The sequence below is a fragment of the Pteropus vampyrus genome, unplaced genomic scaffold (assembly GCF_000151845.1).
Source record: "Pteropus vampyrus isolate Shadow unplaced genomic scaffold, Pvam_2.0 Scaffold25, whole genome shotgun sequence".
Taxonomy (NCBI): domain Eukaryota; kingdom Metazoa; phylum Chordata; class Mammalia; order Chiroptera; family Pteropodidae; genus Pteropus; species Pteropus vampyrus.
The window spans coordinates 9,584,500-9,597,339 of NW_011888806.1; the positions used below are offsets into that span (position 1 = coordinate 9,584,500).

General features: G+C 39.9%; 1 protein-coding gene across 4 annotated transcripts in view; it reads right to left on the minus strand.

Moving 5' to 3' along the window:
• Positions 1–609: 609 nt before the first annotated feature.
• AFF1 (AF4/FMR2 family member 1) overlaps positions 610–12,840 on the minus strand; it is a 163,950-nt gene continuing 151,719 nt past the window's right edge. For 2 of the 4 annotated variants that reach the window (XM_023528440.1, XM_011356324.2), the window contains 9 exons: positions 11,711–11,814; positions 10,647–10,893; positions 9,878–9,969; positions 9,603–9,660; positions 6,631–6,767; positions 5,966–6,037; positions 5,394–5,531; positions 3,291–3,493; positions 616–2,192 (listed from right to left, as the gene is read on the minus strand). In XM_023528440.1, the coding sequence (XP_023384208.1) occupies positions 2,071–2,192; positions 3,291–3,493; positions 5,394–5,531; positions 5,966–6,037; positions 6,631–6,767; positions 9,603–9,660; positions 9,878–9,969; positions 10,647–10,893; positions 11,711–11,814 (1,173 nt within the window). In that variant the 3' untranslated portion in view covers positions 616–2,070. Of the gene's footprint in view, positions 2,193–3,290; positions 3,494–5,393; positions 5,532–5,965; positions 6,038–6,630; positions 6,768–9,602; positions 9,661–9,877; positions 9,970–10,646; positions 10,894–11,710; positions 11,815–12,840 lie in introns of all 4 variants that reach the window. The other 2 variants (XM_011356322.2, XM_011356323.2) reach the window with 2 other exon arrangements.

The following is a 12,840-nucleotide window of genomic DNA, read 5'->3' on the forward strand; positions in this document are numbered from 1 at the left end:
GGGGGGGCAGAAATGGCCCAGAGAATAAGGGGAAGATAAAAAGACGTTAAATAATTACATAAGCCTGATTCTGGTGTCTCCTACATATAAGAGATGGACACTCAATGCCACAAGCACACAACCCGCCAGGCAATTACTGTTCATTTAACGACAGGCTGCTTTCTAAATGAGTAATTTAAAAAGGACCAAGACTTTTTGCTTTAGAACATCAATAAATGAAATTGGTCCATCAAGCTTACACGTGAAGTTCTTATGCTCAGATATTACTCCTGCTGTAATTCTCTGGCTTTAACCTAAATATAAAGTAACAGACCCCTGCCCTAAGTAGTGATGACAACAGAACAGGCTGGATAAGACACTGACGTAAGAGCTTCACACGATTCATACTGTGAAAAACAAGCATCACTCCCATCTTCAACATATCCCTTTATATATTTGCCAAATTACTAAGAAAGTTCTTACATTCGTCACATGGACCTCAGACTTCTTCATTATAAATAAAGATGGTAATCCCTTCTTCACTAGTAAGTAAATAGGAAAATGTCAAACATGCTTGGTAGGAAACATGTTAGAGGGGCAGTAGGGGATGAAAGAAGAAGAAAAATAATCCAATTGTCGAGATAATACTCCTCAATTTTATTACATGTGCAAACTCTACTTCTAAAAGGGGTAAAAAGAATTGGCTTTTAAAAACACTGCACTCGAAATAATGCTTCCGATAATAACTTCAAAGTATCAATGAAAAAGAAAATCTGTGCTTATGATATGTAGGAATTCTGATGTGTTCTTTCATTTTAGCTCATTCAAAACAAACTTGGTTTAATGTATATAACATGGCAATAACAACTTATAGGAAGGCCACGGTTCCTCTTCAATCTGTCAAATCTAATTGATTGAGAACACTCTGGAGTAAAGGCATGTGGTGATGATTTTTTTTTTTTTAATCTAATTCACCACCCCAAATCTCCACATCCTCTCTGGAAGTTAATTTCCCCTAGACAATCAAGGGCTCTGAAAAGTCTAGTTTTGCTATAAATATAAAATAATTTGTAGCAGAAAAATATAGCCTCTCTAAGAAGTAGATTTAATTTTTCTTTGTTCGCTGACAAACTCTGAGTTGGTTAGACAACATGGATTACCACATAACTGTAGACCACAGATCAGCACCTCAAATTCCAGCTCTACTTAAACAAAAATTAAAAAGCCCTTTAGCCAACTGGTCACGTATAAACGTTGATTCCCTTCTTCCCCAAGGTAGAAAATTCAGTTGATGGCAAATGCCTTTTGCTGAGGCAGGGGGTGGGAACGGCAGCGCCACGTCCCCCGTGGCTTCCCCGTGTGCTGAGCTCCTCTTTCCGCTGTTCCGACTTGGGCCGACTTTCAGCACAGTAATGAAGAAGCCAGAGCTGGGGTGAACGTGCAGCACTCCAGGCACGGGGCGGGGCGTGGGTGGCTGCCTTCAATTCTATAAATTATGACAATACTTGGTATTATCAAAGCCACTGTTCAAATGGCAGAGAGTGGGGTACAGTGGAGTCTTTTACAATTTATGTTTTACAGATGACTGTTAGAATTTACCAAACGAATATTTCCCCAAAAAACTTAAAAGAAAGAAAAAATCATCCACAAAACCCTACACCAAAATTCATTGTTAAAAATATTTCCTTTTGGGAATGGACTAGCGTGGCTACTGAGATGACGTGAATTTGCTTTCAGAGCTGAAACTGTTTTCCCTCATTTCATTTGCGACTTGCATCCTGCTGGTTAAAAAATACAGAAATGTTTCTAGACCATCATATGCCCCTCTTAGGCTACATTGCACTCTGTCCTTTAGTTAGGAAAGGCAAGATCATCTCTGAAGCCAGCCTCCTCGTTTCTGCGTCTGCATAACCATCCTGCGTAACCAATGATCACACAGTTCTTGAGAGTTTCAGTGGACAAATGTCCTGGCCATCTCATGGTGCTTCTCTTCTCAAGTTTCGTGTCCTGATAAGACAAATGTCTGGACTGTTTTTCAGGCTTCCAATGTGCAAAAAAGTTCCCAAGACATGAAATCAACTTGGGGCTTTGTTAAGGTATTTTGGTTCCTTGTTTTAGCCATTGAAAGCCCTGTCTTGTGTAGTGCACCAGATCCGTCAAACTGCTGTTGAGGGCCAAGGTGCACACACTTGTGCTGAGCTGAGCAAAAAACTCTGCAAACAAAGCAAAAGCAAACCAAGTAAACATACTTGCACGCACAAAAATAAAAATGGAAACAAAAAGTCAAGGTCCCAGAAACAATCCCCACAATATTCTGTACTTCATGTACCAGAGCAAAAAATTACAATCTACTGTTATGGCTTGCTATGGGTTTTATTTCAGAGTTGAATCCATAATGCCTAGCAAAGCATCATTAGTTTGCTAAGAAAGTTCTAAGAGGCTGTGAGGTAGTTAAGTGGCTACGGCCAGGAAAAAATACGTAATAGCATGAAACCAGTACTTACATATAAGTATTTACTCAGTGGTCACTGGCACGCATACCGAGCAGTTCCTCTAACAGCATGCTCCACCATCTCCTAAACCTTCGATTTCTCCAAGGGCCTTCTTCTCACACAAGTTTTTTTTTTTTAAATTCCACCCCCCCAACCCCACCCCACCTTCCACCCCTGACCTATGAATGTTGCCATCTCCCCGTAAGAACTGGATCTCTGAAGGTGGGGCGTCTCCTCCCACGCGCTCGTGGCGCAAACCGGGGGCCTGGTGCACCCGGGGGATGGGCTGTGGCTCCGCTGAGGCTGGAACCCAAGACCTTCTGCGTGTAAAGCAGATGTGCTAATCACTACTCTATGGCACCACTCCTCACACAAGTTTTAAGAATGTTTACTTATGCCATATTTCTTGTACTGTCGCTAACTATCTTTCTTAACATACAATGAAAACAAACTCTGTACTGAAGTTATGCTACTTCATATCCCAAACTTGCTGAGCCTCGGGAGAGCCAGTGACTTCCTTTCTTCATTTGCCCTGCCCTTTTGCTAGCATTTCAGTTCAGGCTGGAAGGATGATGCCCGAACTTGTGAAGGTGCTGAAGCCACTTCTAATTTAATTTTGCTAAAATCTAGCCAAAGAAGGTCAGCTCCATGCCACAGAGCTCAAAAAAGAACTACGACTAGGTTATGAGGCAGAATAGAGAAAATTTAAGAACAAATAACTACACGTTTCCTTCTCTTCAAAGAAATGAACATAAAATACAAATGATGCTATTCCCTGCCAGGCGCCATGCCCCGGTGATTACCACCAGAGCCATTTACCTTTATTCTTCCTTGTAAGGACCTCAGCCTGTTCCCAAAGATCAAAGGCGGTAAGGATGTGGGAAGTAACGGTGATGTAGGAAGACGTCATGTTTTGGATGGTGGCAGGCATGCCCCCGCTGCCCACGCTGCCAGCGCTTGACTGGGACCCTACGGAGCTGGCAGAAGGCACTGGAGAGAGGGGGGATGGTGTGCCTGTGCTTCTGAAAGGCGAAAGAAAAGGAAGAACTGATTAATCACCAAAACCTCCAGATTACAGACTTCCTGTCTCTGGAACTATAGGCCAGGTCGCGAAGTTTCGGTGTGTACTAGCCAAAATGACAATCACTCCTATAAGGTCCAACAGACAGGAAAAAATGCCCTTCACTCAGTATTTCTGGATTTATTCCATAAAATACAGGGGGAGGGGACCCAGCAAACGGAAAGAATAACTAGATGGAGGCTGGGCATCCTTCACTGGGCATAGAATCAGGTGGGCAAGTCTGTATCCCCAACCCGCTTTCCCAGGCTGTTTACATCGCCCACTCCCTAGGCCTGGAGTCCCTTCCTCTCCTCACCCCTACTCCGACTTCTCCTAGGAAGACAGTGCTGCCCTGTGAAGGCAGTCCCAATCACCTATATATTCGTTCTTTCGTCCACTCAATGAACAGTAGCAGGGCACCTACTCTGCCCCTGGCACTCTTCCAGACGCCTGGGCGACATCAAGGCTTCCTTTCTGCCACTGACTTTGTTTCCTTGCATTTATTTATTAGCTTGTCTATTGCATTTCTCGCATTCCATTATACTTTTCTGTTTATTCCTTTTCCTGAGTCACAAGCATCTTGAAGGCAGGCACCATTTCTTATTAATCTTTGCATTTCTAGCATTTAGCAGAGTAGGTGCAAAGAGTAGGCTTTTGATAAATATCTGCTGAATCAATGACTGAATGCAGTAAAACAGCCTACGCGGAGACCAGGTGAGGAAGCATCATGTATCAGGGGATTCATAATCTTCCCTCTACTCTCTTCTTGACTATATACCAGTACATGCAAGTTAACAAGTGCCTTGAGGTGGATAAAATGAGAAACACAAGTGAAATCACTTAGGCCTACTGGATATAAAATGGAAAAATAGGTCAGCAGCAGTAACCTCGTAATGAGAGTTGCAGTAACCTGCTCTTTGAGTTGCATGAATCCTAAGTGTCCCCAGCAGCACACACAATTTGAAGGACTAGAGTGAAGCTCCACAACAGCAGTGAGTCTCGTCTACTTTGTTTACTGCTGTATCCCCTGGACCTAAAACAAGGTTTGGTGCAAAGGAAGTACTCGGTCTATGTTGGTTGGACAAATGCTAATGGAGTTATCCAAAATAATGTGACTGACAATGTATTAACTTAAAATAATATCTCAGAGGTGGGAGTCATGAAAATTTTCAGAGGTGAAAAGTTATTTCTCAGGACTTTTTTAAAGAGAGGCCATATAGGTGTCTCTTCTTTTGAATGTGCTGGAAACAGGGCAATCTTCTAGGTGATAATCTCAAAACAGCAAAACCTATCAGAACTAGGAACTTGTCATGAAGTATGACCAAATTTAAAAAATATTAGGCAGCTACTACAGAGAAGAAAATTCTAAGGATCCTGTTTTTCAACATCTTATGGCACAGATGAACAATTTCAATTTACAAAGTGGGGAAATTTTTAACTAAAGATGATCGTTTATGTTCTTAATGTCCCTGTTATGGATCCTGCAGAAGATGGAGGGCCTATGGTCTGGAGAGTTGTTATTTGCTGAAACGCCAAGATGCCGTGTAAATAGAAAAGAGTTTTTGGCTCTGGTTCTGTTGGCTCTGCCTCTAGTTGTTTTGTGTCCTTAGGCATAGCTAAGGATCTTCAAAGCTCTAACATTTTGACCCTGTAGTCTTTGCAATTATATTTTGTTACCCAATCAGCAAGCACCTTGATTTATAAATATTCCTTGAAAAGTCTAAAAGATGCAAATGATTTAAGTTGAAGGAGCAAATAAGCACATACACATATAGAATTTTTGAGAAGCCAAAGTAACATGTATATCCAAATGGTAAATAATGAACCAATATTGGAATTTATTTAAATTAGCTCATCATTACCTTGCAATGCATGGAGAAGGTGTCTGGGCAACTCTGGAAGAACTCTGGAAGTGCTCATTAAGAGTACGAGAATACCTTATTGCTCTGTCTTTTTTACAACGAAACATCGCCATGTTCAAAATGGACTGGCAACGCATGCTATGAACATAAAACAGACGTTAAAATGAAGAATCACCTTGCAGGCATGAGCGTCACTACTGCAGAAGCCAACTAATCTTCTACGGCCTAATGAACACATTGAGTTTTCCTCATCTGCATGAGGAAGAATATCTTAAGACTCTTACTGCATTCTTCACTAGCATCGGAACTAAATATTGGTAGAAAATACAAAAATACAAGGATATCACTTAAGTCACAGGACTAAAGCACTTACTGAGTCATCGGTAAAATGGCAGTAGGTGCCATTTCATAATAATTTTAACTCTCAGTGCAATGAACCCTTGACTTTAATCTTTTACTGATTCACCTTTCACTGGAATTTTCATGCAAAGTAAACAAATTTCAAAATCTCTTTGTAACATCAAAAGATACAAAAACAAATGTGACACCATTTAGACAAAAAAAGTACTCACCATAAAACAGCAAATATTTTCTCTTGTGTTGGTGCTGTGGCATCTGAGAAGGATTTCAATGACATTATGAACCTATAGAAAATATAAAAATAGATCCGGGTTAAATAAAAGCAGTTGGAAAATCCCTGACACAAAGACATCTTATTATGTTTGTCTTGGTTTTATATCGATTTATCCTGAAGATGTGAAGATGAGAGCAATGTAGGAAAAAAATAAGGCTTTGGAGCAACAATTCGGGCCATTCAAAAAAACCAGTGAGAACGTGTCTCTTTGCTGGCCTGTCCACTAACTTGACCCCCAAGCAGACTTATGTCCTGACTTGAGTGCCCAGTTGAAATGCAGATAAGGAAGGCAGGTAAAACTGAGATGAGAGTGCATCTGATAAGAAAGCCAAACTGGAAAAACCAACCTCTCTCTGAAAGGTTTGGCATTTCACAGTGCACCTGGCAAATGAGGTCGCTGGATCCAACTTCTCTGTCCTAGCATTCACCTAGAATATAATTTCAGTTCAGGACAAAAAAAAAAAAAAAAAGTTCTTGGATCAGTATCTTTTTTAAGGCTCCCCTTTACTAAGCTGCCTTCATACTAGGGTTCAAGTGGATTACAGCAATAAAGGTGAGGAAAGAGAAGTACTTACGAGAATGGCAAAATGACCTGCCACTTACTTAATGAGGTCTTCAGTTTCAGAGTATAGTGAGTAGGCTGACTTGGACGCTGGGCTTTCCAACTCCATGGAAATCCCACACTCAATGAAGGACAAGGCGGCTTCCAAGTACTTAAAAGCCTTCCCAACCTTGTCTGTCTGTAGGAAAAGAACATGGTCACTGTTAGGCCTGAGACACACAGCCACATCCTTTACAACTTTCCTCTGCTGTCACAGTTTAATTATGGCTACAGAGAAGTGCAAGAACAAAACAAATCAAAATGATGACCAAAGCCTGTTGGCTGATCTACTGAAATGTTCTTTTAGAACAAATTCAGTAGGAAAAAGAAAATAATCCTGCATTAAGACCATACTCTCGAAATCTTATTAAAATACATATTCAAATAAAGGCAATGAGTACAGTCCCCTTGTTATTAGTGTGCAATTACTCAAATAATTTTCCTGAGGAATATTCATCTACACATCTAGAGTAATGCAGACACAAGTTTCTTTGTATGTTTTGAAGTTTATCTTATAACAAGTAGAAAACATTATGGTTCATGAGCATCTTAGATACTACGTCAAACAATAATTGTTTCATGCTATCTTAGAGCTCAACAAATTATGTAATCTCCTTTGGAAGTCTGAGTTAAGTGTACAAGGCTATCCCCTGGGCCAACTGAGGATAAAACTGCAGAGACTCTTAAAGGGAACACAGAAATAAAAATGAAATCTGATACTGGTAGTCACCTAAACCTAAATATACATTTTATCCCTCAACGGTCTTCTCGGTCAGTGGAACGCAGCTAATTCACTGAGACTGAGAAGCGCCTCGACTTCTTTCCTACACGTGGCAGATGCACAGCATTGTAAGAGCAACTGATAAATACATGTGGAAGTCTGTAGTTTCTGCTAATGCTTTCAATTTGATAATGTTCAACAAAAAAAAAGAGAATGATACAGTAAAGACTGGAGTATAAAAAGATAGTGACATATCAGAAAGAAAGTTAAGGCTACTAATTTTTTTTAAATAACTTGACTTTAAAATATTTTTTTTTTCCTAGGCTCAGAAAAATAGTGACAAAAAGAAAAAAAAAATCAAATTAGAATGGCCCAATTAACCAGCAGTACAGGGCCTTTCTGGTTTGCTTTACTGGTGGGGATTTAACTCTTCGAATTTATTTATTCACTACTATATCTTTCACCGAATTTCCAAATTTCATATTTGCCTTAGGGCATAAACAGAAGAAACTACAGTAACACTATCTGTCAATATTCACCTCCTTAAGTAAGCTGTCAGGCTAATAATGCAAATATACCTGTGATAAACTCCCCATGTAGCTCCTGAGACTGTGTGAAAGTATCAGAGTTATTTCCCTACTCGACAATGAGCATAATGTAGAGGTGAAATATACTTCTCTATATTCAGTTGTGTACTTAACTATTTGGAATGTGAAATGGACACCTTTGAGACACTGTGCAATTAAAGGATAATATCGCAAAGAGGCTGGCCATTCAGGTTTTTGTCCAAACTGGCACATTTTGAGACTGAAATGAAACATTATTATTTATTAAAATGGGTTGCAACAGGCATAGATCAGGACTGTCTTGGGTCAATGGGATGTGTGGCTGGCTTAGGTAGGGAGAAAAAAGATGTGCATGTATACAGATTAAAAGCAAAACAAAGTTCCCTGTAGAATACTTACTTGTTGGAATAATGAAGGAATCTAAGGCTGAAAGTGTCCAATGTCAAAAGATAAGTTTTACATAACTGGCTGCCAAAGAACTGAATATTTACTCTTTTTCAGAACTCAAAAGATTCATACAGTCCTAGCAACAACCTTGAAAAGTTGGAAGGAAGAAGGCTGAAAAGATACCATTGTTTGTCACAGTCTTAGTCCTCTTAATCTGATTCAGATCATCCTGGTACCACGTGGCTTTAGAGACAGGACTATGGAGGGTTGTCGTTGATCCCCTTACAAAATCCAGCATGGTGAGGACTCAATAAACATTTTGCTCCAGTGAATGGGGACCTGATAAAAAGGGTCTCAGCCCAGCCCTCCCTAGCCCGTCTGAGAACAGATGTCAGTCTACAGACTGGGGCTACGAGCACCAGGCCGATCTTGATGTCTGCCACGCACAGATCTGATTCAGAGCCCTATGGGCCTGTAGAGTGTGTGGTTAGGTTTGCATGTGGGAAAATAAAGGCAACCCACACTCTTCTTCTGTGGTACGTTCAACATATGGTATTTGCCGGAGTTTAGGTTTCGAGACTACATTAAGTTTAGATGTTTAAATATGACAAAGAGCAAACACTAATTATATTGTAGCAGCAAAGATGTGAAACCACATTTAATTATGCAATTAATATGCAATTAATAACAAAACCATCGCCCTCCAGAAAGTCCAACAGCCACCAGGTAGAAACAGTTCATTTTTTTAAAAGCACGTTTGACAACGGTGCAATCGTTGTCTTCATCTTAAAATTTCATCTAATGGCTTTGGTCTAGGATTCCCTCACGTTAGTCTCTCAAGGGCTCTAAGATGATTCTGGAATGCAAATAGGCTACCTCACCTTTCAAATATTTCAGGTTAAACACAAATAGAGTAACTTTCAATAGCAGGATCCGTTTTTCATACCCAAAGAACTAATTCAGTGAGACAGGATGCACTCGTGTATTAAATAAAACACTACATGGTAGATCAACTTTCACTCATTTAGATACAAAACTTGTGACTAGGTACTTTGTATATTTTCCCATGACCAATTAATGGAGTCAAAAAAATAATAATAATTTCACTAAGAATCCCTTACCCCTCACTCAAGATCCTGCTTATGTTATGGTCAGGTCAGTGTCATACTCCTCCCTCCTGCCACTGCCCACCCCCAAAACCCCCGCCCCAATATATTTAGTGGTCTGGACACAGTAGAATAAGATAACAAATATTTTTCCAGAAAACATTCTACCAAAAGAATAAAGAGCTAAGACTGACCATTAACTCTGCTTTTTGCTTCAACTTTTTCGCCTCCTTCATGTGAAGCTCTGCTCGTCTGAAAGGGAAGAGAAGATCGGGGTGGGTCATGTGAACCTCAAATAACTAGACTGACGCGAGATGACTGAAGAAGACTCAGAGGGTGAAAAACGATGGGAGGAGAGGAGGGCAAAGAAGAGAAAGAAGGCAAAGAAGGGGAAAAGGAAGTGAGGAGGAGGGGGAAGGAGGAAGAAAGAACAGGCAAATAAATAAGAAGTGAGCATCCAAAATCTTACTTGTCAAACTTTGCTTGAGGCTTCCCTGGTTTAGAGTTACCATTTGGCAAAGAAGGCACAGGAAAAGGATTTGCAGTGTCTCCAGAAGATCCCTTTAAAAAATCATTATACAGATCACACTCTAACATTTAAGATCATTGACCTAAATGTACCATCCCTTTGAATTAGTCCAAAATAGTTCAAAAAAGAGGAAATCAAACACTGCATAATTTAGCTTAGTCAGGCACTTCAGCTAGATTTAACTGAAACTGTAGGTTCCGATTACAGTGGAGACTCAAAAAAATATAAGACAAAACTGTTCAGGAGAACAGATAATGACAAAGATAAACATAACATTTTCTTTTTAGTTAATATACACACACCCAGGTTAACAGGAAGCCAGGAACTTGCATTTGAGAAAAGTGGATAATTTATTCCCATCATAATCAATAATGAAAGTATGAGATCAAATATTCAAACCAACAACTAACCAGGATAACCATTTATTACTACAAAACACCTGAGAGAAAATTAACACGAAACATCTGATTTTTCACCTCTGAATCACTTTAAGAGCAAACTGACACCTAAATGTTCATGCACTGCTAACTATGTTTTACTCTTCCTCTGAAGAGCAGAATTTTATACACAAACAACTCATTATTGCCTTATTAAAACTGATGAATAGCTCTGAAGTACCATTGTTAGGAACTTAACCTATTTGGGAGTTTCAAGTAAAGACACACATCGATATATCCCATTTCACAAAACTGAGGCTTCCCCTACTTACTTTGTGTTCTGTAGAGCTTCCAGAACTCTTCCCCTCTGCTTTTCTGCGCTTGGGGACGGGAGAGTCCTTATGGCTGCCCTTGGTACTACTGGCACTTTTGGGAGGGTCCTGGCCACAAGGGTGTGCTTCCCGTCGTGGCCTCTTCTGTGCAGGCTTGGCTGGCTTCTGGGAGGATGAGGATGAGGATGACACAAGTGTAGGGGGAAGCATGTCCTTCTTTGAGGGCTCAGAGGAGGGCCTAGGTGTTCTGGAATGAAACATCATATGAAACTAAGGTAGAACACGAACTACATAACTTAGTCGTTTAGTTAAAAGGACGCTATGGCTGCTGACACAAAAGACTAAGATACCACAAACTGTGAAGCCCATTTTTTTTTGTAGAAAGGCCAAATTTCAGGGACTTTTGATGCCTTTGAAAAATCCAGTCCTGTTGATGAGTAATAAATGAAGTTGTATGATTTGTCACTGAGCTTGTGGAGTCTGCCAGTGGCTCTAACCTTCCCTAAGCAAGTCTGTTTGCATTAGCTGCTCCCTAACCTGTCCCTTTCCACAAGCAGGCAAGCCCAGCTGCCACCTTCACATCTGACTCCTCCTCTCACTCTCAAATCCTTTCACAGTAACACTATGCACTTGCTTTTGCCACATCGTTTTGTGAAGCAATTTCTTGAACAAATCAGTGAGTGAATAATAGTTACTTTTTGTAACTCTGGACAAGTCATTTTCTGCGTCTTGGTTTCTAATTCTGCAAAGTAGAGATAATAATAGCATCTCTTTTATCCTTATGTAAAAATTCCTTTATAAAGAAGTCAATTCCAGGTGTTTAGGAAATGTTCCACTGTTAAAATGTTTTTGATAAATCCAAGTTTGCTGCCAAATGAATTGTTAATTTCTATAAGGTCCTCATGGATGAAAGCAGTATGAAACAAACTTACCACAACATCCAAATGATCCTGAATGAGTTTATTAATCCACTCATTCTACTGCAGAACAAAAACGTTTTTGCCATGACAAGACTCAAGAAGACTCGATCACCTTTCTAGGCTGTTCCTAATCTCTATACTCACTTTGTTTTAGAAGATTCCTTGTGAGAGGATGAAGATGAAGATTGTGATTTGATTTCTTTCTCCAGTCTGACTTTCTTGCTATCATGGTCTCTTTCTGCTTCACCCTATGATGGTGGTATAACAAAGTAAACTCTTAGAAACATAATCGTACAGGCAAAATAGAAAAAGATGTACAGCAAAAACAATGAGAATAGTTAAACTTTTGGAGACATCTACCTATACACACACAGCAGTCTTCTAAGTACCTGCATCGTGTGTGTGTGCGCGCGCGCGGGCAGGGCGAGGCAGACAATCTAGATTTGATGTGATCTGTGCAGAGACCAAGTTTTGCATGAGGAGGGACTGTTCTTTATACCCAGGAAAGACAGGATGCCTAAGTAATAGCTGACAACAAGAATAAGTAGTAGACTTCAATACATCGTTGTTTTCTAAATATAAAAAGTCAAAAAAACATGCCTATTCACATCAAGTAACAACAGCTGATTTTATGAATAAGGTTCCCCTGTTCTTTCAAAAGAACCATCCACTTACACCAATTTATTGCTCATATAAAATTAGAAGTGGAGTACTTAAAGCTTAGCTTTTCTCCTAATGAACAAGCAAGTAAATTGTCGAAAACGAAACAGGCTACGAAATCCTCTATGTGTCTTACAGACAGGGCCAGAAAGGCATACGACAAAATAAAAATAGTTGCTTTTGGACTCTGGCTTTTTCTCCTCCACTGATACATTTTGTTTCTTTTTTAAAAAACTAAATCTACACATGTAAAGAAAGATACAGTCATATGTTTTTATTTTTCAAGATATTTGATAGAAAATTAAGGATTCTTAAATATGATTTTAAGTGACGGAGGAGTAATGAGAAGGGATGTTTAACTCTACAAGAGTTAAGTACATCAAAAGCATCCATTTATACCAGCTAAAGTGAAAGATAAACACATAAAATCATTCAAAGAACAAAAAATTCTCCATGGCCAAAGTCATGTTCTTGTGCTCACTTGTCAACATGTACAGCAAGTTTGCACAAAGTCCAGCACATAGACCCAGCGACCGGGCGGTGGTCTCCTGCACCCTGGTCTGGGCTCGGGCAACGCTGCATGGGCAGGAGCTACCACTGTTCCCGCAAGCGAA